The 20,169-nt window shown below is 38.6% G+C and overlaps 4 protein-coding genes across 4 annotated transcripts in view; 1 reads left to right on the top strand and 3 right to left on the bottom strand.

Moving 5' to 3' along the window:
- Positions 1 to 4,105, bottom strand: part of LOC108116869 (protein timeless homolog) — a 71,160-nt gene extending 67,055 nt beyond the window's left edge. Inside the window, 2 exon segments of the mRNA XM_017228947.2 lie at positions 3,485 to 3,808; positions 3,869 to 4,105. Of these exon segments, the coding sequence (XP_017084436.2) occupies positions 3,485 to 3,808; positions 3,869 to 3,970 (426 nt within the window). The 5' untranslated portion in view covers positions 3,971 to 4,105.
- LOC108116871 lies at positions 2,433 to 3,429 on the bottom strand. The gene is given in 2 exon segments (XM_017228951.2): positions 2,433 to 3,125; positions 3,127 to 3,429. Coding segments are annotated over 2 exon segments (597 nt in total). The 5' UTR covers positions 3,418 to 3,429; the 3' UTR covers positions 2,433 to 2,819.
- Positions 4,106 to 5,856: 1,751 nt separating the features above from the next.
- Positions 5,857 to 6,515, bottom strand: LOC108116801 (the record flags this gene model as incomplete). Its single annotated transcript, XM_017228849.2, has 1 exon — positions 5,857 to 6,515. A coding segment is annotated over one exon (429 nt), but the record flags the coding sequence as incomplete, so codon positions are not given.
- A 1,483-nt stretch (positions 6,516 to 7,998) lies between these two features.
- On the top strand, positions 7,999 to 9,968 carry LOC108116972 (probable cytochrome P450 6w1). The gene is made up of 2 exons (XM_017229131.2): positions 7,999 to 8,664; positions 8,817 to 9,968. Exons 1-2 carry the CDS (start codon positions 8,203 to 8,205, stop codon positions 9,882 to 9,884), a joined length of 1,530 nt encoding a protein of 509 aa, XP_017084620.2. The 5' UTR covers positions 7,999 to 8,202; the 3' UTR covers positions 9,885 to 9,968.
- Positions 9,969 to 20,169: the final 10,201 nt, after the last annotated feature.

The following is a 20,169-nucleotide window of genomic DNA, read 5'->3' as shown; positions in this document are numbered from 1 at the left end:
CCAGGCAGGAACTCCAGACCTCAGGACCTACGAAGAGCCCATCTCAAAGGCAAAGTTAATAATGACTTCCGTTTTTGGTTTCCCTACGCAACAGCAACAACAACGAAAGCAACACCCAGAGCCAGCGGGCCTGTGGCTCATTCAAAACTGAAAGCTTTCCTTCGGATCGGAGAAAGTTGAGAATGGGGCAGAAGCTACTCCTACTCCCGCCTGTCCACTTGGCTGCTCGCCGCGCATACATCAAAGCGTGTAAGTCGGCGCGACGCAAATAAAGAAGTAAAGCATAAAAAGTCAGCAACAACGATACACTGCGAGGAAAACTTTAAAAAAAAAACTCTATGGAAAAACAATATAAAATACAATTTGAAAAACTAATATAGAGTTCAGAAAAGCCCTACCGCTCGTTGAAGTGGTTGGTATCTCCAATAACAAATTTCTTATTATTAATTAAGATATTTTTTTAGTGCAGAATCAAGGAAGAGCAAGGGGCGTATCCGCCAGAGGCAACAGCGGAAAAATCCTCGTACACATTCATTATCAACGACAACAGCCACACAGCAACAAGAACAAATAGACAGCGTCCATATAGAAATTCGCCTGCATTTAACCTAACAAAAAGCAGAAAAAAAACAGAAAGATTCGAAAAACCGAGGAAAACGGCACAAATAAAAGGAAAAGCGCTCCCTAAAAAATGGAAATGTAAAGAAATCCTCGGGCGACTCTTTGGCAACGCAGCGCCATGAAAATCCTTTGGAATTGCTCCCCGGAGTGTTATGAATGTCGATTCAATCGGCTTTAAATGAATTTATTTCGTTGTGTTAGGCGATGGGTTGTGGAGGCTAGGAACTTCTGGCGGCTGCTTCCGCTCTCTCATCTTTGAGATTTACGTTTCCGGTTACCAGGATTTAACTTATGATAATTGTTAGGAACATCTATCCCCTATTTGGTCTAAGAAAATAGTTATTCCCACAAAACAAATACAACTTTTCTATTCAATGTAAATTTTCAATTACAAATTTATAGCAATCCTGTCGGAACTCATCCATAAATTGCACACAAAAATCAAGATCCTTTTTTTATATTTTCTGGATGCCCGCAGCTTGTTTCGAGCTGGGGTAAACATTTTGCTTTATACTCTTTCAAAAGGTTTTATAAATTTTCTATTGAATTTTGTATGAGTTAAAAAAGTGGAAAAATTATAAGTTAAACACATAAATATTCCTTTTACTTCAATTAAATCTGAAGAAAATGGAATGGGTAATATATATAAGATTTATAGCTTTAAAAAATGAAATTAAATATTTTAATTTACACATAAAAATGCACCTAAAGAGGACTCAAATCAATAAGTAATTTATGTTTCTTAATTTTTTAAGAGCATTCAAATATTGTTCTCTTGTTTCTCAATTTTTTTAATCTAACAACTAGCAATTGAAAGCATTTGAAAAACTCAGACTGCCATCGATTGACAATCATTGTTGCTGGGCTTTGGCCTTTGTGGTTTCAACAATGTCTCGACCCACCGATGTTGCTTCAATACCATTTGGTTTGGGTTTCTATTTTGTTTGTTTGTAGCCTGGTATGGACAGATTTTGTGGATTCGTCTAGGCCGGAATGAAATTCCTGTTCTCAACCGTGTGAGTTTGATTTGAAGGTGCCTTGTAGTCATATTGGCACCCACAGTAAAAACTGCCTAACCGCCAACATGTCGTGGGTGTTGATTAAATTGACTGGTTGCGGCTTGAAAGTTGAATAAACCAGGGGAACCCTTTACAGTTTTGATTTCATATTGTGAGTTATTTTAAATTAAATTCCATCTTTACTTTTCAGCTGCCACAAAGCAAGAGAACTACACTTGAGGAGCTTAAGTTGAGGGTATAAAGCCAGAAAAAAGGGTGCAAGGAACAAACACAAATAAAGAAGATAAAAGTGAGTAGATATGAAGTTCAAATTAGTTATGAACCCACAAAAGGAGACGACGACGAGCTGAGTCATAAAGCCAGAACTGGCCAAAACAAACTTCAAGTGGGTTGAGCAATGTAAAAAGCATTTTCTCTACCCACCAAAAACTTGACTCCTGCCAGCTGCAAGGGCCATTAAAAGTTTTGCGTACCCGCTTGCCCATTAATACATAGATTAAAAAGATTACAGGAATAGTTCAGCAAATGCCCGAACGATAATTGCCTGGGCTTTAGAACAGGAGCCCTAATCCACTAGGGTGGGTCAATTTACAAGGATAACGAAAAAATGTTTGAGGGATGAAAAACAAGCTAATAATAATTCCAATTAATTATACTTGTAGCTCACATTTGAAAGAAGTTAACTGAGGCTTAGCTTAAAAATGATGTACTGTTTAGTAAGAAAACTTTTCCAAAATACCCTGTTTTTTCCAATAAGAACTTAAAAATAACGATGATTATATAATAAGATAAAATAATATCGTTTATAGAATTATAAATTATGACAAAGTACAAGATTCCAAGGCAGGTCTTAACATCTGGCCCGCCTTATTGAAGATTAATTAAACTAAAAATCTCGAGTTGACAGCTTTTAAAAGTCCCCATTCCAACATTGGAATCAACATCACTGGACTTTGAATTTTTAATGGCTACAGCAGCGGGCTCTAAAGCAGGTGGCGGTGAAGCGGTATTTACATACGAAAAGAACAGCACAATGATAAAGGTCGGTATAATATTCCAGGGCAGGTCTAATCATCTGACACACCCAAATATCGAATTGGCGGCTCTCAAAAATCTCAATTCAAACATTGCAGTCAGAATTAGTGGACTTAGAATTTTTAATGGCTGCTGCTGCAGACTCTAAAAAGGAGGCGGTGATGCGGTATTCAGATACGCAACGAACAGGAACACCATAATGATGAAGGTAATGCCTCGTTGGTGGAACGTGTGAGGCATATATCTACGACGCATTGGTGGACATGGCAACTGGTATAGCATCTGCGGCGGCAATGGTCTGATCCTAGGCATCGGTTCCGGTGAATAGTCAATATAGCCGCGTTGAAACATCGCCGCCTCGGGCAAAATGGCCCATTCCCTGATATAATTAGTATTATTATTGAGACGACGACGATGATGCCTAAGAGGTCGGCATGTACGACTAAAAAATGGCCCTTCCATATCGAACGGTTACGAGTGTATTCTCGCCGACCCGAGATTGGCAATATGGACACTTGGCCCTCGATCCCTTCATCTTCATCCAGTTGCGAATGCACTTGGTGCAGAAAAGGTGACCACAGAAGCTCACTCTGGGCTTACGAGCTGAGCGCATGCATACCATACAAGTGTAGAAGCTCACATTGCCGGTCGTTTCATTCTCATCATTGTCACTGGTCGTACTGCTATCCCTTGGACTCGGTGTATCCATAAAATAATTGTTTTGTGGCATTATTTGTACCATATTTTTAGTTCTATATACATAACTGGGAAGGGGACTGACTTATATCTATTCAATAACTAAAACTTACAATTTCCAGAGCCTGCTTGAGTTTCTCGAACAAGGAAGTCCAAAATTTATCCTTGGCTAGGGCAGCTTTGTAACCCTGCAAGATATCAATGAGCTCCATAAACACTTTCCTGCCATGATTGTCCTTGGGAGCACCCTCTCTGTAGAGCAGCAGTGTGGGATTAGTTAGGATGACTAGCAGGCGGATGAGTAGGTCAGACAATTCCTCATGATGCACATAATCCGGCAGCATGTAAACCAAATCCGTTTGGAGCACCTTGGCTCTGCCCAAATGGCGGCGGTATTCATGGTTATCCAAATCTCGACGCAGGATCCAAATAAGATGCTGGAAACATAGTAACATATGAGCTTTAAAGGGATATGATTGAATTGATAAAAGAAATACCTTGAGAGCCTCTGCAGCATCGGGCTCCGCCTCATATTTATCGCCATCAGTGTAACCCAAGGCTGCACATGTGGCATCAATGTTCGCCAGCATTACAGACATCTTGAAATGCACTTATCCACTTTTTAAAACTTAAAACAAATTAAATTTAATTTACGCTGCGACATAAACAAAACAATTTTGCACAATAATTTTAGCATTAAAAGCGCGCGAACTTTACCAGCTGATGGTACCAGCTGGGCGATCACTATTGGGTTCTGTTCTTTACTTCAGTATAGTCGCGACATCAACCTTCCTGCTAGCCGAGATACAAATCGATCATCGCATTTTAATTCATCGACAGTTTTCGATATTATTTTAAAAAAATTGATTTCAAATTAGAAATTTAAGTTTATGCGTTAGAAATTTAAAACTTTAAAACTAGTTGCTAAAACATTTTTTTACACCTTTAATTTTTTTAAAGTATTTCAATATAATTTTTTCAAGTTGTTCTAATATGAATAATTTTTAATATCTAAGTTATTTAAAGTAATCACTTCTGATCAGAGGAATTTAAATACTTTAGATATATTCAAAGCTTAATTGACTATCAAAAGCCTAGATACGTGTCTTTCTTTTCAAATTGTACAATATTTGTTAATTAATAACTAAAATTAACAAAATTCTTAATAAAATATAAACGCAAAATGCTTGCATTCATTCTTAACGTTTTCCCTGTGCAAATAATCCATATGTGCATTTGCATAAAACACTTTTCCGATGCGTATATGTACATATGTACACTCATTCGTTTCCATTTTAAATCGATTTAAATCGAAATTATTTGCTTGCATAAGTTTACCCACACCCACACCGATGCCAAGCAATTTATTCGAGGAGGAGTTGGCTATAAGATCCTTCAAGAATGGCAAAAGGAAAGTGCCTTTTGTGTGTGCTTGTCTCCCAGTGCGGTAAATTTAAATCTTTTCACCATTTTCATTAGTCATTGGAGCAGGAAATTGCCGGTACCAAACCATGTGAGTCATGCAAATAGCCTTGGTCAGGTTTTGGTCCAGGATGCTGGCGCTTCTAATCATCCGGACACATTAAAAACCAAAGGCAAAAGAAAAGGCGAAATTAAAAGCAAACATCGAGGCTACCGTCCAGGATATATTTACCTATGATATGAACAAATACGACGGGCAAACTTTTCCCAGTCAGGATTTCCCAGGGAAAACTTGGGGGGCAGCACCTGCTCCTCTGCTCCCCCTGCAGCCATTCACTCTTGCTCCTTTGCCTCCGCCTGTCATTTCCCTCGGCCAAAGAAGTTGAATTTAATTAACTAAGTAAATGCCCAGACATGGGCCCGGTCTTGCTTATTTATCAAACTTCTCAGCACTGCTATGATGGGCAACTACTACACAGGGAGAAATTGTTGTTAATATTATGAGAGCTGTAATAATATATAATATATTATAATTATTTTTAAACACGTTTAAAAATGTGTAATCAATTACAACCAATTTGACGTATACTTTTTGAATTTGTTATCATATTATAAGAATTAAGTTAACTACTTTTACTAGACTTTTTCTAGTCCTTCTAATTTTCTGAAATTGTTTAATCTTTTTTCAATCAAACAAAATGGATAAAAAGAAAAATTAAAAATATTTTTGATTTTGTACTTCAAACACCAAAATATATATTTTATTTAAGTTCTTAGGAAAATTTACAGTACACTCAAGCCTTAGTGACATTTTTTCACTGTGTAGGGTCTTGAGCTAACTACAACAACTTGCTGACCAAATAAGCAGAGCACGTCAAAGCGGCCAAGTTTCCAGATAGCTCCAGGGACCGCTCGACTCAGTGACTGACTGACTGAGTGACTGACAGACTGGGCGAAGGACACTATGCAAACCTGATTATAATGTGTCAAATCCATTATGTCCTGTCAGGCTTTTAGGCACAAAAAGCGGCTCTCCTTCTTCCCCATAAATTTTGCTTTGGGCTCGCCAAACAAATTTCTTAACTTTTGAGGCAACTTTGGCCCCGTCGTCAGGTTTTCCTGCCCAGACAAAGTTAATTATAATTCTAGTCCTCAGTTAAGCTGTCAAGTGCCGAAGGGCCAATTAAATGCATCGCCACAGTGCACACAATCGATTGTTGGCATATATATGTATGTAGCTAGATATACTTGCTAATGTAATTATAGAAAAGGCTTAAGAATATTTTTGAAAAATTAATTTAATTTAGTTAATAGCTTTTTCAAGTTCTGGCCTTCACCTTTAGGCACAGGTACCTCAACTGCATTATGGCGTTGATTCTTCACGAATTCGCCGTTGAATTGAAAGTCGAAAGGATATTCAGCCATATGTTTCCAGGTGAAGGGAATCGGTGGATGAGCTTGATATATCCAGAAGCAGCAATAGTTTTCAACCATATTGCCTGTAAGGTTCTTTTCATCAGTATTTAGTCTTCGGACCTGGCGAGTCCTTCCTTCTATACGCTTCAGTTGAACAGGTCCCAAGATATCCTTGCTTTCGCGTACTGTCGTTATTTCCACTGGGATTTCGAAGTCATCAACTGACTCCTGCGGATGAGTGATGTCAGGCAGAAGAAAAACTGCCACTACAACTAAATGATTGCAAATTGGTTTTTGGAAAAAAATGATAAATTATCTTAGATGCTCACCTAATAATGGGAAGTGTCTTTCCATGCTAAACGATTCATCTAATGATTTTGAGCTAAAAATATATAGAATACGATATGAAAACTTTGACGTGAAATTACAATTATTTCATTGGAAACACGGTTCTTAATACGAAATGTAAAATAAATGTTTTTATACCCGTTACTCGTAGAGTAAAAGGGTATACTAGATTCGTTGAAAAGTATGTAACAGATAGAAGGAAGCGTTTCCGACCTTATAAAGTATATATATTCTTGATCAGGATCAATAACGAAGTTGATTGAGTCATGTCCGTCTGTCAGTCCGCCCGTCTGTATGAACGCTGAGATCTCAGGAACTATAGCAGATACAAAGATGAGATTGAGCATGAAAGTTCTTGAGGTCCCGGGACAGCGCCAGTTTATTTCAGCATCCTGCCACGCCCACTCTAACGCCTACAAATCGCGAAAATCGCTAAAATCTTGGGAACTATTAGAGCTAGAAAGTTGAAATTCAGTATGTATAAACTTTGGATGCCAGCGCATCTTTTAGTGGTACTATCTGGCCACACCAACCCCAACGCCCACCAAGCTCAAAAGACGGTTTTCGCATTTTCAAGAAAACGAGATATCTCGGTAACTATAAGTGATAGAAAGTTCGGATTATAATCAAGAATTTGAAACTAAAGATACGTTGGTATGTAAAATTGTTTCAGTAAAATGTCATAGCTTTGAAAATTTACCCTAAGTTGAGTACAATTGAATTAATATTTATTTGATAACATATAAAATATAACATAATATATTGCTATTTATAATAATAACAAGAATATTATTATTAGTACTTGTATTATTGGTCTCAGTACTTTATATACCGTTTTATGGGAGTTTTTTCATTAGATACATAAGAGCATATAAGGGTGTTAGCGAAGTCAGATAACTCGTACCGGTTCCAGGCAGAAGCCAAACAGCTTTTGATCAAACAAAATAATACATTGTATATCGGTGATAACACAGACTAGCAAACACTTTCAGTTCGCTTATACTCCGATAACAGTGGTCTGGGTGTTCCCTCGACGCTTGCTTCAGTCTAACAGCGCACGCTGACTCGTTTAAATCAATTCTAAACTCGTATCGGCTCAATTCGCGATTCATTGAACTTTTTGCTTAGTCACGAAGCCTAAGCAAAAAAACTTGAGCCATATTTGCCGTGTCAAACATTAAATGGCGCTTTCAATACTCTTATCATGTTTGGGGTATTTATTCACGGGAAAAAATCGGACTCTCTACTCTACTCACTTCTATTACTTTTCGACTTTAAAATGGAAAATATATTTGATTAAAAATGCTTTATAAAAAAGAAACAAGAATACTAGAATACATTTTAATTCAATTTAATTTGGAGAAACTTTGGAGTTTTTTAACTTTTAAGAAAATGTATTTATAACACTAAATTCGTTTTCCCTCTCCGCTCATAAATTTGAAATGAAAGATTACCCTAATGTCAGTCAAAATTTTTTAAAGTGTTATCTCTTGATAGCGTGCGCCCTTGTTATAGCGACCACATTCAAAATCATTCAAATCTCAGAGTATCTACACTTTGCCTGCTTACGTCGCTGGCGATCGCTTAAAAGCGCTTCACGAAGAGGTCGGATGTATAGTAGCACCTTGATTCCGAAGCTCCTAACATGTCGACCGAACTACTGTTTCTTCTCGGCACATTAGCGATAGTTTTTTATATTTGGCAAAAACGGACATATTCATTTTGGAAGCGCCATGGAGTGAAAAGCATTCGATCGCTGCCCCTTCTGGGTAACACCCGCGAGTTTCTAACCGGCCGAGTACCGTTCTTCGAACAGATCCAAAAGTTTCACCAAGCTCCTGGCTTCGAAAATGAACCATTCGTGGGTGTGTACATGGCATATCGCCCTGCTCTGATCATTCGCGATCTAGACCTGATCAAAACGGTGATGATCAAGAAGTTCCAATACTTTAACAACCGCGTACTTCAAACGGACCCGCACAATGACGCTCTTGGATTCAACAACCTCTTCTTCGCTCGCAGCCCGGCTTGGAGGGAGTTACGAACGAAGATCTCTCCGGTCTTTACCACTGGCAAGATCAAGCAAATGTATCCCCTGATGGTGAAGGTGAGTGTAAAAACCGGTCATGTTATCTTCTATCAAACAATGATAAGAATAATTATTTGGAACTTATAATTGAGTTTTATTAGTGCACGTTCTTGATCTGTTTATTGTTATTGTATTTTACTTCCCATACTAAATTTGAATCCTTTTTGCAGATTGGAAAAAACCTTGAGGATAGTGCTGAACGTCTTGGCAGCGGTTCAAACATCCAGGTTAAGGATCTGTGCGCTCGCTTTACCACTGACCTGATAGCCACTATTGCCTTCGGTCTAGAGGCCAATGCTTTGCAGAACGCCAGGAGCGAATTCTTCTACCACAATAAGGCTATTTTCTCGTTGACCTTGAGTCGAGCTATAGACTTTGCCATCATTTTCATGCTTCCGGCATTGGCGCCGCTGGCGCGTGTGAAGCTTTTTTCAAAGGAAACAACGAAGTTCATCCGGAGCAGCATTAACTATGTTCTAACGGAGCGAGAGAGAACCGGCCAAAAGAGGAATGATCTTGTCGATATCCTTCTAGCTATGAAGCGGCAGGCTTCCGCGAATTCCGAGGAGTCGTTGAAGACTATTGATCTGGACTACTTGGTGGCCCAGGCGGCCATTTTCCAGACAGCCGGCTTCGAAACCAGCTCTTCTACAATGACTCTGACGCTTTACGAGTTGGCCAAGAACAATGACCTGCAGCAACGCCTGCGGCAGGAAATCTCCGACTTCTTTGGGGACGAGGACCATGTCAGCTACGAGCGTATTCAGGAAATGCCCTACCTGTCTCAGGTCGTTAACGAGACACTCAGGAAATATCCAATCGTGGGGTACGCAGAACGAGAATGCTCTCAGCCGGATGAAGGTGAACGGTTCAGCCTCGATCCTTACCACAACATGGTTCTACCGCATGGAATGTCCATTTACATTTCCACTCTGGCCATCCATCGGGACCCCCAATATTGGCCGGACCCGGAAAAATTTGACCCAGAGCGATTCAATCCGTCCAACCGCGATAGCCTCAACATGGACGCCTATATGCCATTTGGCGTGGGTCCGCGCAATTGCATCGGTATGCGATTGGGTCTGCTGCAGTCAAAACTGGGGCTTGTGCACCTTTTGCGTAACCACAGGGTCTACACGTGCGAGCAGACCGTTGATAAGATCGAGTGGTCTCCAGTTAGTCCGGTAATTGCCTCCAAACATGATATTGTGCTTCGGCTGGAAAAGGTATCCGGTTAGTGGGCTTGTGGACAATGTTTAACTTCAGAGTAGGTGAATTGTAAATATGTTTGAAATTAAAGAAACTGCATTCCAATTATGCAACCTGTTAGAGTGGTGATTTGTAGTTAGGTTCTTAATAATAAGGCTAAATTTAATTTAATTTTGGTTTTGTTTATGATGCCACAGGTTGCGGTTTCTTACAGGGTCTAACAAGGGTTCTTTTTAATCTTATTTTGGTTTTTAGGTTTTTTGGTATAATATTTTATGGCATGAGAGGTTTCATTACATATGTCAATCAGAATACAAATAAGTATTAAACATGCTATAAAGCTGAGTTTTTATCCGGCCACGCCCACTCTAACGCCTACAAACCGCGGAACACTGTGGCGTCTATAATAATATTATGAATGCCTTCGTTTGACCTTGTATAACTTATTTCTGTTTATATCTATCGATTTACCAAAGATTTTTCAAATAGGAATATTATTTCGCTACTTATGAAGAAATTTAGGGCAGTGACGTCACTATCAGTTACTCGACATGCTTTCTCCGACAATAGGTGGCGCTTGGATAATTTCCACTAGCAAAATTAATATTTTAAAATTGTGTAAAACAGTAACGGGTATCTTATAGTCGCGGCACTCGACTATAGCGTTTCCTCTTGTTCATTTTTAAATTGTGCCTAAAAGTTTATTTGAAATTTGTATTTATTTCTAAGAAGTGATTTTAAAATATTTTAGGAAATAAACAAAAAAATATGTGAACTCTTAATTCAGTTTAAGGGAATGTAAACAATCTTTTTGAAATCTTTTAATTTTTTAATTAAGATTTTAAAAACATTAAGGTAACCAGAACATTCAAGTAAAAGTCTAACGAGCAAAGAAAAGAAGCAAAAATATTTGGGAAAACCACCAGGACCAGGTCCGTTCTGTTTCCAAAAAAAAAACCTTAATTCCCGCGATCGACGTCACCACATGGACCGGCTCGTTAGTGGCTCCCATTTGGCGCTTACGCTCCGGGTGTACCATTGTGAGTGCTCAGCCGGGCTGGGCAAACAAAGTCCGGCCGGAATAGGGAGCACAGATGCCCGAGTGCAGCCCAAAGGCAACTAAAAGTCCAGCAAAATAACAGCATCTGACAGATGTCAGCTGCCATGTTGGCTTTGCAGCTTGTGGCCGCCATTTTGCCAGCATTTTGGGCCACCTCATAGCCCGACGCTTCTGCAGGGTGCTGTCCAAAATCCTCTTTATAGTGATGGTAGTTCCTGGTTATTTTCTACCTTTTATAGGTACAATGAATTGGATAAATCTGATCTTTTTAAAGCTCCGAAAATGTATTTCCTAATAAAATGGAGATTGTTAAGAACAAAGAATATGAATCAACATGATGAAGATTTTATTTTATATTCAATGAATTTTTCTCAACCCATCACTGGCTGTCCCTTTTTGGTGGCCGAATTCAATTGTTTGCAGAGCCTTCATCTTGCATTCTGATTGCGTGGCTTAATTGCATAGCAGCCGCGAACTGGTCCAGATTTGGTTTTGGGTTTTGGTTTGGTTTTGCGTTCTGGCCGAAAGGTGAAAGCGAAAGCTGAGTGCACTTCTATGGAACCGCACAGCAGCCAGGACGAAATGAAATTACCGCCAGGCCACAAGGAAAACAGACCCAAGCTGCGTGTGGCTTCCTTTTCATCCTCGGGAAAACAAAGAAAAGGGGGCAACAACAGAAAAAAAGAGAAAACTAGAACGAAGGGAGGAGAAAAAAAACTGCGAACAAAGCGGAGAAAACAATTTTCAAACAAATAAAACTCACACCTGAGACTTTTGGGGCCCACAAGTGTTCTGGTCAGCTGGCTGGGGTCCCACAGCGGTCGGTTGCCCCGGGTGAAAATGAATTGTTGTAAATCAATTTGTACCAGACCAGGAAAACAACAACAAATAACGAAGCGCAATTACATGGGCATTTTTTAATCTGAATGACGGAAAAATGAGTGTACTCTAACCAATTTGTACTGATAGACTACGATTTGGTTTCTAAAAGTTTTTAAAAAATAAGGAAAATAATACACAAACTTTGTGTGCAGCTTTTATTCAAAATTTAATTATTGTCAATCATTGCTGATACTTAAATTGTTATTTGATAAATATTAATATAAAATCAAAACAAACGTTTGCTTTTTATTTATAAATATCAATCAATTTTGACATTTTATAAAATAAATAAAACGGCGAAGTGATTCAAATAAGAGCTTTAACATAAAATAAAATTATCAAGACTAATAATTATATTTTCTTGAATTTTTCTTACTTTTTTAAGTTTATTTCTGTCTTAGTTAATACGAAAATTGGCATTAAATATGGGTATTTAAAATATTGATAAATGTCTATAAGCCAATATACCTTCCTTAACAACTTCAGGGCAATAATTTAAAGTGCATATCCACCGCAGAAATGTCACGAGATGAAAGCGAAAGTGCTGCAAAGGCCACCCTATTCTATATATATATATATACAAGTTAGAGTCGCACTTCACCCTCTGGGCTGAATATCCACCCATACCAGCTGGAAACAAATCAAAGGGAAATTGTAAACGACAAGTTAATCTCGCTTGAAGTATAACCGGAAGCCATTTTATGACCCAATGGACACTGAGGGGAGGTCCTTGCTAAACAGGAATATATATATAGATATATGTGAAGTTGCATCCTGAGCACATTTGCACCATTAAATAGAACAATTTATTCTGGATCGGCTGCAAAATGAATTAAAGTTCAATAAAAATGCGGAAAAGGCAAGGAAAAGTTTTCCTCTGTTTTTCTTTTTCGCTGTGTGTGTGTTTGTATGCCTCTTTCTGCGGCTTGTAAGCGTCTTTATCTGCCTTTGTTTCTTCGATTTTTCCTTTTTTTTTTGCTGCTGCCCCCTCGTTGTTGTGGCAGCGTTTTTCATGATGTTTGCACATTCGCTCCTTGTACCGCCCCCGATTTTGAGTTACAAAGCCAAAATCTCAGCAATCTGGGTCTGGGCCGGCAACGAAAAAGCTGAAATACCTTTTGCATGCTTCATTGGCGTTGCCTTTCTGCTGAGTGAACATCAAATGGGATTTGTCTGCCGGGCTCCAACCGCCGGACATATGTATCTGTGTGCCGCTGTGTATCTCCATCTGTGTGTATGGTGGCTTCCTGTTGCGTAACAGTTCAATGGTGTGTTAAGCACACACACTAACACACATCTGCGGAACCCAATTGATGGATGAATGTTTATGTGCCAACAGGCACATTTGGCATCCCCCCTCTATATGACCCATAAAACTATCCTTCTTTCTAAAAGGTGTCGATGTTATATTTGACTCTCGGTGCAAATGTGGCATTGCATTTGGCATTGTGCTGACTGCACTTAGGCAAATTAATACCATCAACGTGAAGGTTGTTAACCGCAATCGTAAACCCATCTCAAATGGCGGGCATTTGACTTGTGCCCTCCACAAAGAATCCTTTGAACCAGACAAAGGCACACGCAGAGACACATGTCGGGAAAGACACCCAAAGGAATAAGCAGTCATTAATTGGGTCGTAGATCGACGTTTGACTCTAAATAAAAACTGTTCGGAAAATTTCATAAAAGAAAAAAAAAAAACAGAAAATTTAAGCTTAAGAATTTTTAAAAATAATTACTGTCTTAAATCATTTTGAAAATTTAAAAACAAAAAAAAAACAATAAGCTTTTCCTGAAAGAAATAATACCGTCAATATTAACTCGGTTAGAAAATGTTTGGCACATATTTATATATATTTATTTTCTTTTTTATTTAAAAAATACCTCACAAACATTTTAATTTTTGCATTTAGTTTAGCTACATCTAAGCCAATCCATAAATTTAAGTCTGGCAGCACTTAAGTTCTCGATAGGTAGTTAAAAGTCGATAGATACTCGATAAGCTACTAGAGCGGACATTGCTGACACCAACTCACCACACAAAGCAAGGAAGAAAAAGACGGAACCTTCTAAAACAGAGTATGACGAGGCTCTTTCTGCACGGCAGCCAATATGGATCGGTCGAGCTCCGCAAGGTGCGACATTAAATTGAATTGGTAATTATATATATATATATAAATAAATATATGACACTACGTAGAGTTTTGAATCTAGCACAGATGGACTTGATATTTTATAAATTTATAAATTTATAAATTTATCAATTTGTTGCGTAAAATGTCTTGCAATCACACTAGCCGGCTTGCACATTATGGGTGTGGTAATGGATAGGCTATTTGTTCTTTTTTCTTCCGATTTTTGCAGTCTTAAATCATTGCACGTGCTAGGTACATACATATGCAACGAATGACGAATGTATGTATTTAATCTTTCAAAATTTACTAACACTACGAGAAACGTGCAGAGGTGAGTCAATAAGCCTGTCCAATTAACTAAAATTGAATTAAATTCGCGTTTTTCGCTTTTATATAATTTATCCGAGATCTGAAATTGGTGAAGTCTACGCGGGGATTTAAATCTAGCACAGATGAAATTGATGATATTTTATCAAGTTACACTTGATGATATTTTATCAAGTCCACCTGTGCCTGGTTTGAAACTCTGTGTTGACTTTCCTCCTTTAAGTTATGAAATCTCTATAGGATATTTAAAAATTCAATATCAGATCTCGAATTTATCATATGAAGACAAAAAACTCGAAGATCATTCCATTTTAGGAAATGGGGCACGCTCACTTGGCTTACTTGTGCACGTTGTTCTTAATTCTCTAAGTTTTGGTAAATTACGAAAGATGAAATACATGAATGCATCATTCGTTGCATCTGTACGTAGCATGCGCAAGGATTTTAGGGTACGTAAATCTGAGGAAAGGCGAATTAATGGTCTATCCATTATTACACCCATCATGTCCAGCTCGCCAGTGTGATTGCGAGACATCTTACGCAGCCACACTGAGGATCCAGCTTCGGCATCACCGGAGGACGTCTGCCCAGGGAGCCGGAGACATGGAGAAGAAACAGTTAACCGCCTGTAACATTTATAAAGAAGCCAATGAGAGAAGAGCCCAGACTAAGTCGGTGGGGGCCACTTGCCGACAGGTTCGCCTACCTAACGTCCCCACACCCCCCATTAGGGGAACACAAAATTCCCATACCCTAACTCAGGAGGGGCGACTGAAGACACGTGCGATGCATCCTAGGAGCGGATGAAGAGGAAATGGATGACTGGGACAAGATGACCACACCCAGCCTAAGGAAGAGGTCAATAATCCTTAGGGCTTTCCGTACAACGTAATGAAGTTGAACTACGAGAAGCCGGTCGCCTCTACAAGCCAGGTCGCCCGGAAAGAGCTGGACGATCAGACAAATGGAACAAGATTTTACCTTCAAAAATTTTTTTCATTTTTGTTTGTATTTAATTTAAATTTTTTTATGTTTTATTTTTCTGCATATGTACATACATATATCTAAGCCAATACGTATGTATACTTAAATCTAGCAGCACTTAAGATATCGATTATTAATTATAAATCGATAGTTAGGCACCATCTAAAATGAAGAAGACATAAACCATAACATATTCGATATTTTTAATAGTACTATAATAATACCCATTTAAAATCTTTCAAATGGAAAAGAAAATCATATTTAAAACCTTAATATAACTTTAAATTTGCATACAAAATAATACATTTAAGAGTTTCTAAATCTTCACCTTAGAGTTAGGGTAATAAAGTATCTTATTTACCTGATTGCGTGTGGGAATGTGGTATATATACGAGTATATATAAGTTGTTTTAATCGCATCTTGCCACCAGTTTCTCTTTCCCTCAAAGCCTGTATATCTTTACATTCCGTTTTTTTTTTCTTTTTTTGCCCTGCCATTTATTTGTTTTTTATGTTTTTTGAGCGTCTGCCAGGCGCATAACTCAAAGTGCTTGAGCTTGAGCCTTCGATGCCGTGCAGATAATGATGCTAAAAGTGTCGCATTCGATGGGAGGTAGCAAAAAGCTGGGGCGGGGCCCATCTCAGATTCAGGTAAACCAAATGCCTCACACGTGAAGCTCAGGCACAGGAATAACATATCGAAAAATGAATTTCATTGAGTGCGAGGGAGTGTAAGAAAAAATAAGAAGGAAAAAGAAGAAAAGCCTCGGGGCTGGGGAAAGTGAGCAAAGTCAGCGAAATCTGTTTCAATAGCTTTTGTCGAGGGGCTTGTGTCTGGTCCTTTGGAATGGGTAGAGTTTTGCCTGTGCCAAAGTCATAAAATCGCGAGAGGAGCTACAAAACATAAACATAGCAGGCAGAGCAGCTATAATGATGTAAAATATATCGCCGAGATTTAGGCGACTTTCGAAGGAGTCAAGTTCTGTGCGAGTGCTGATAAAAGTTGGAGGGGAAAAAATATATATATATTAAGCCAAAATAAAATAAGAAAATGGAGGGAAACTGTTGAGAGCGCGTGGCGAGCACTTCAAAGTCACAAACAAATGCATAAAATATCAGCTCGATATTATTCAATTTGTTCTAATAGCCACGCTTAACTCACCAGCCAGCCATTGAGCATACATGGCGTATGAGTAAGATTTTGGGGCTCAAGGAAAAGATTTGGCCGCACTTAATGGGCAACAAGGAAGAAGTGTATTGATGATGTCGAGCAACTTCAACTTCAATGATGCGCAATTTTATGCACAAGTCTTTTACATAAATTTCGCTCCCTTTCGAAAAACGTTTATGTCTGCACGAAAGGATTTCCAAGGAGATTTTCCCCTTCCCAAGGCTTTTAAACCACTTTTTTTTAACGGAAAGGAAAGGGAAAGATACGAAGTGCGTAAAAACGTTAATAAGCCTTTGATATTCGCATCGTTTTTTTGGCTCTTTGATTCACATTTATGACATTTACTGATACAATTTAGCAGAAAGCCAAAGGCCTCGGCAAAATACTTTGCATTTATGCAGATCAAGGCGAATTTATTGAAATTGTTGAATACTCGCCGGGTTTATGAGTTATAAATCTGCTCAGATTTGGGCTATAAATCAGACTGAAGGATAATATTCAAGAAAATAAATCTTATTTTTTGGCAACACTAAAAAGATTTAATTAGGTTTTACTTTGGATATATAAAACTATAAAGAAAGTCAAAGAAAATGCCATACATAGAATTTTAGAGAACCAAAAAAATACCTCATAACACCTTTATAAACTTTCATTACCTTTCTTAAAGTTTACTTCTTAGAAAGTTTATAGTCACCTTTTGTAAAATTTCAATTCAATTCAATAAATTCAAGGCCATAACTTGAATTTGCTTCACCCTCAAAGTTGAGACATTTTTCGTAGGCCATAGTTAACCCAAAACCCGCAATTTGTTCAGTTTCGATTTCAGCAGTTCCAATTACCATTCGTGGGAAAACAGATAGAAGACGTTAGGAAGGGGTTATAAAAGGTCAGCGGGGGAATTTATTAAGTGATAAATTTTGGGGCATTGCGAAAAGTGTCAGAGAAGGTCAATCGCAAAAAGGGAAAGCGTTGGCGTTGGCTTTGGTTTGGGGAAGGAAAGGAAAGGTTGGAAACACCCGAAAACACACTCAATCAGGAATCCGTCCGTATGACAACGAAGTAGGAAAGGAGACTGCGGAGGATATGGAAGATGCCACCTCCTTCAAAAGTTGGCCAAAAACGAATCGAAATGAAAATGGCGCACAAAACAAAAGCCGCTCAGAACAAATTACCAGAGTCGTCTTTTCTATGGCTTTGCCTTTCCTTTCTTGCCTTCGAGGAGGTGGAAACCATTTGGCCTCGTCTTTGGTCCGTTCCCTTTGCAACTTTTCTGTTTCAACTGTTTGCCAATTGCACTTTTCAACTGGCCCCAATTTTTCGCTCGTTTTTTTTTTATTGCAAAGATGGCCAACGTCCAGTTTTAATGCCACCGTTAGTACTATATATGTTGGGTTGCTCCCTGGAGGCAAATGTGTGTACAGCTGCGTTTCAGGTTCACTCAAGTGAAGGGACTGAATTGGTTTTCTTTTTTTTTTTTTGCTGTGTAAAAATGGTCAAGTAGACAGTTTTTCCAGGGACTACAAGCCAACCCATTTAAACATTTATGTAATAGGCTAGAAATTTCCATTTTTGGCAGCCACAAAAACTACACAGCTATATAGGCCACAATGGATCGTTACAATTCAGCTGGACACCTTCTAAGTTGGGAAATGGAGTGGTTTTCCATTCGAATCCAGCAGCTGCACCTGCACACAAATACACACACGCATATTAAAAATTTAAAGCAGTTACAGCAATTTCCCAGCAGCAAAAACCGCAATGAGTCTTAAGCAGGTAATCCTGGTTAATATTCAGTTAGAGATGAGCAGGCGAATTGGTGTATCCAGGTGGACAAAGGAATATCCCGGTGAGCTCTTTGAAAGACAAAGGATTTGGGGACAAGAGCCGGCAAAGTGGGTCAACGAGGTCAAAAGAAAATGACAAGAATGGGTAATAAGAGTAAAGAGCTGCCATTAGGAATTCAGGTACAAATTAATTTAAGCAATTATTTGGAGTTTGTTGGTTTAGTTTTTGGGATAAATATTAAGGAAAATTACAACAAAGAATAGGGATTTTAAAATATTTTGTTTGCAATTAAGAAATACTTATTTTTATAATATATATAAACAAAAATATTTCATTTGTGCTTCTTCTACTGCAATTTCCTTCACCCTTTCCTTACACGAATACACAAATCTTTTTACAAAAATACGGAAGGAAATATAAAAGATTAAAAGAAAAAAATCAACAAATTCATAGCTTTGCAAATTCAGAAAAAATGCTTTTCCTTTCCTTACATTGTTATAAAAAATCGTTAAAAAAAACTTTCAAAATAAATTATCAAATTGATTTCGTTACAACTTTTACTATCATCCTGCAGCGCAAGCCTTGAATATATTTTGAATGGATTATACCACCTTGCATCTCTGGCGTTGATGTGGCATTTCATTTCATTTCACTTCAGTATGCCACTGGCACACACTTTGGGGCTGGCATTAATTTGAAATGCGACCTGGTGGCAAGCTGGAGAGTCCTTGCTGTTAACCAGGACAAAAGTGCAAGATCTGACCAAGCTTGAGAGCCGGCCAGCTGGCACGTAAGCTCGTTACGAATTTTAAATGGAAATACTTTGCACCAACTAGAGACTAGAGAGTGTACTTGCGTTTGTCTTTTTTGTTTTTTCAAAACCCAAAATTAGGTTTTGCATTCCGAGATGTTCTCCATTTTCCAATGTTAACCCCAAAAATGGCGCAACTTTCATTATTAAAGTGAATTTCGGAGAGTTTGGGGCAAGGCCAAAAGCCGCAAAAAGTAGAAACCGGGATGCTCTGGGGCATTGGAGCAGGAATTCTCGACAGCTCGAGCTGCTTGCAACTCCCACATCTATTTTTTGCGTTTTGCTTTTGTTCATTTTTAATATGACTTCTTTTGCCTTTTGGCCATTTTATCGCTATTTCTCTCTCTCCCTCTCTCTCTCTCTCCTCTCTCTTACACTTTTTCAGTGTGTGTCTGTGTTGGCCAAGTCGTGTTCGGCTTTAGTATGGCTGTGTGAGTGTGCGTACTTCAGCCAGAAAGTTGCGGTTTGCTTGCACTTAAATTATTGCATCGGAGAAAAGTCCTTGAGCCGCAAAGGCATTTGGCCCTTTTTGAGGGGCATGGCCAGATGGCAATTAAATAATTTGCGGTCTATGTGCTGTCGAGGCGTAAACTTTTCAAAAAGCTTCAAGAAATAAATTAGCCAAGGGGCCAGCCAACTCACAAACACTAACTGCAAGTGCTGCCTGCCCAGGCGATTGAAAAACGCCAATTAGCCTGGCCCAAAAGAGGTCAGCCTTATCTGCAGATAGCATATCTCCCTAACAAAAAAAAAAACAAAAAGCCTACTCGACTGGCTTACACAAAATGGCAGGCTATAAATCAATGCTCTCTATTCTAGCCCAAACACCCCACCACTCTCCACACCCTCCTCTACAAATGGAGCAACTATTTCATCCCCGGCCCAACAACTTGGCCAAAAGGGTTTCGATCGCTTTGGCTTACATGTTTATGCTGCATCAGCAGCAACTTTGGCCAAAAGCAAACAGTTTTAGTTGCGGATGTGCGGCATATGAGGAAGTTCGGCGTCTTCGATTAGTTTTCGTTAGGATTAAATTCAGAAAATCAGATGCTATTAAGTTGTTGGATTACTTTTAGTGTTAAGAGGAAGGTAAAAAAATACAAATATTGCAATAGCTGAAAATATGCTAATAGTTAACATTATAGTTTAGAGGAGTGTC

This window comes from Drosophila eugracilis, unplaced genomic scaffold (assembly GCF_018153835.1).
Source record: "Drosophila eugracilis isolate 14026-0451.02 unplaced genomic scaffold, ASM1815383v1 contig_415, whole genome shotgun sequence".
Lineage (NCBI taxonomy): Eukaryota > Metazoa > Arthropoda > Insecta > Diptera > Drosophilidae > Drosophila > Drosophila eugracilis.
Note: the sequence above shows the minus strand (reverse complement) of the source record. Positions and strands in the feature narration are given on the sequence as shown.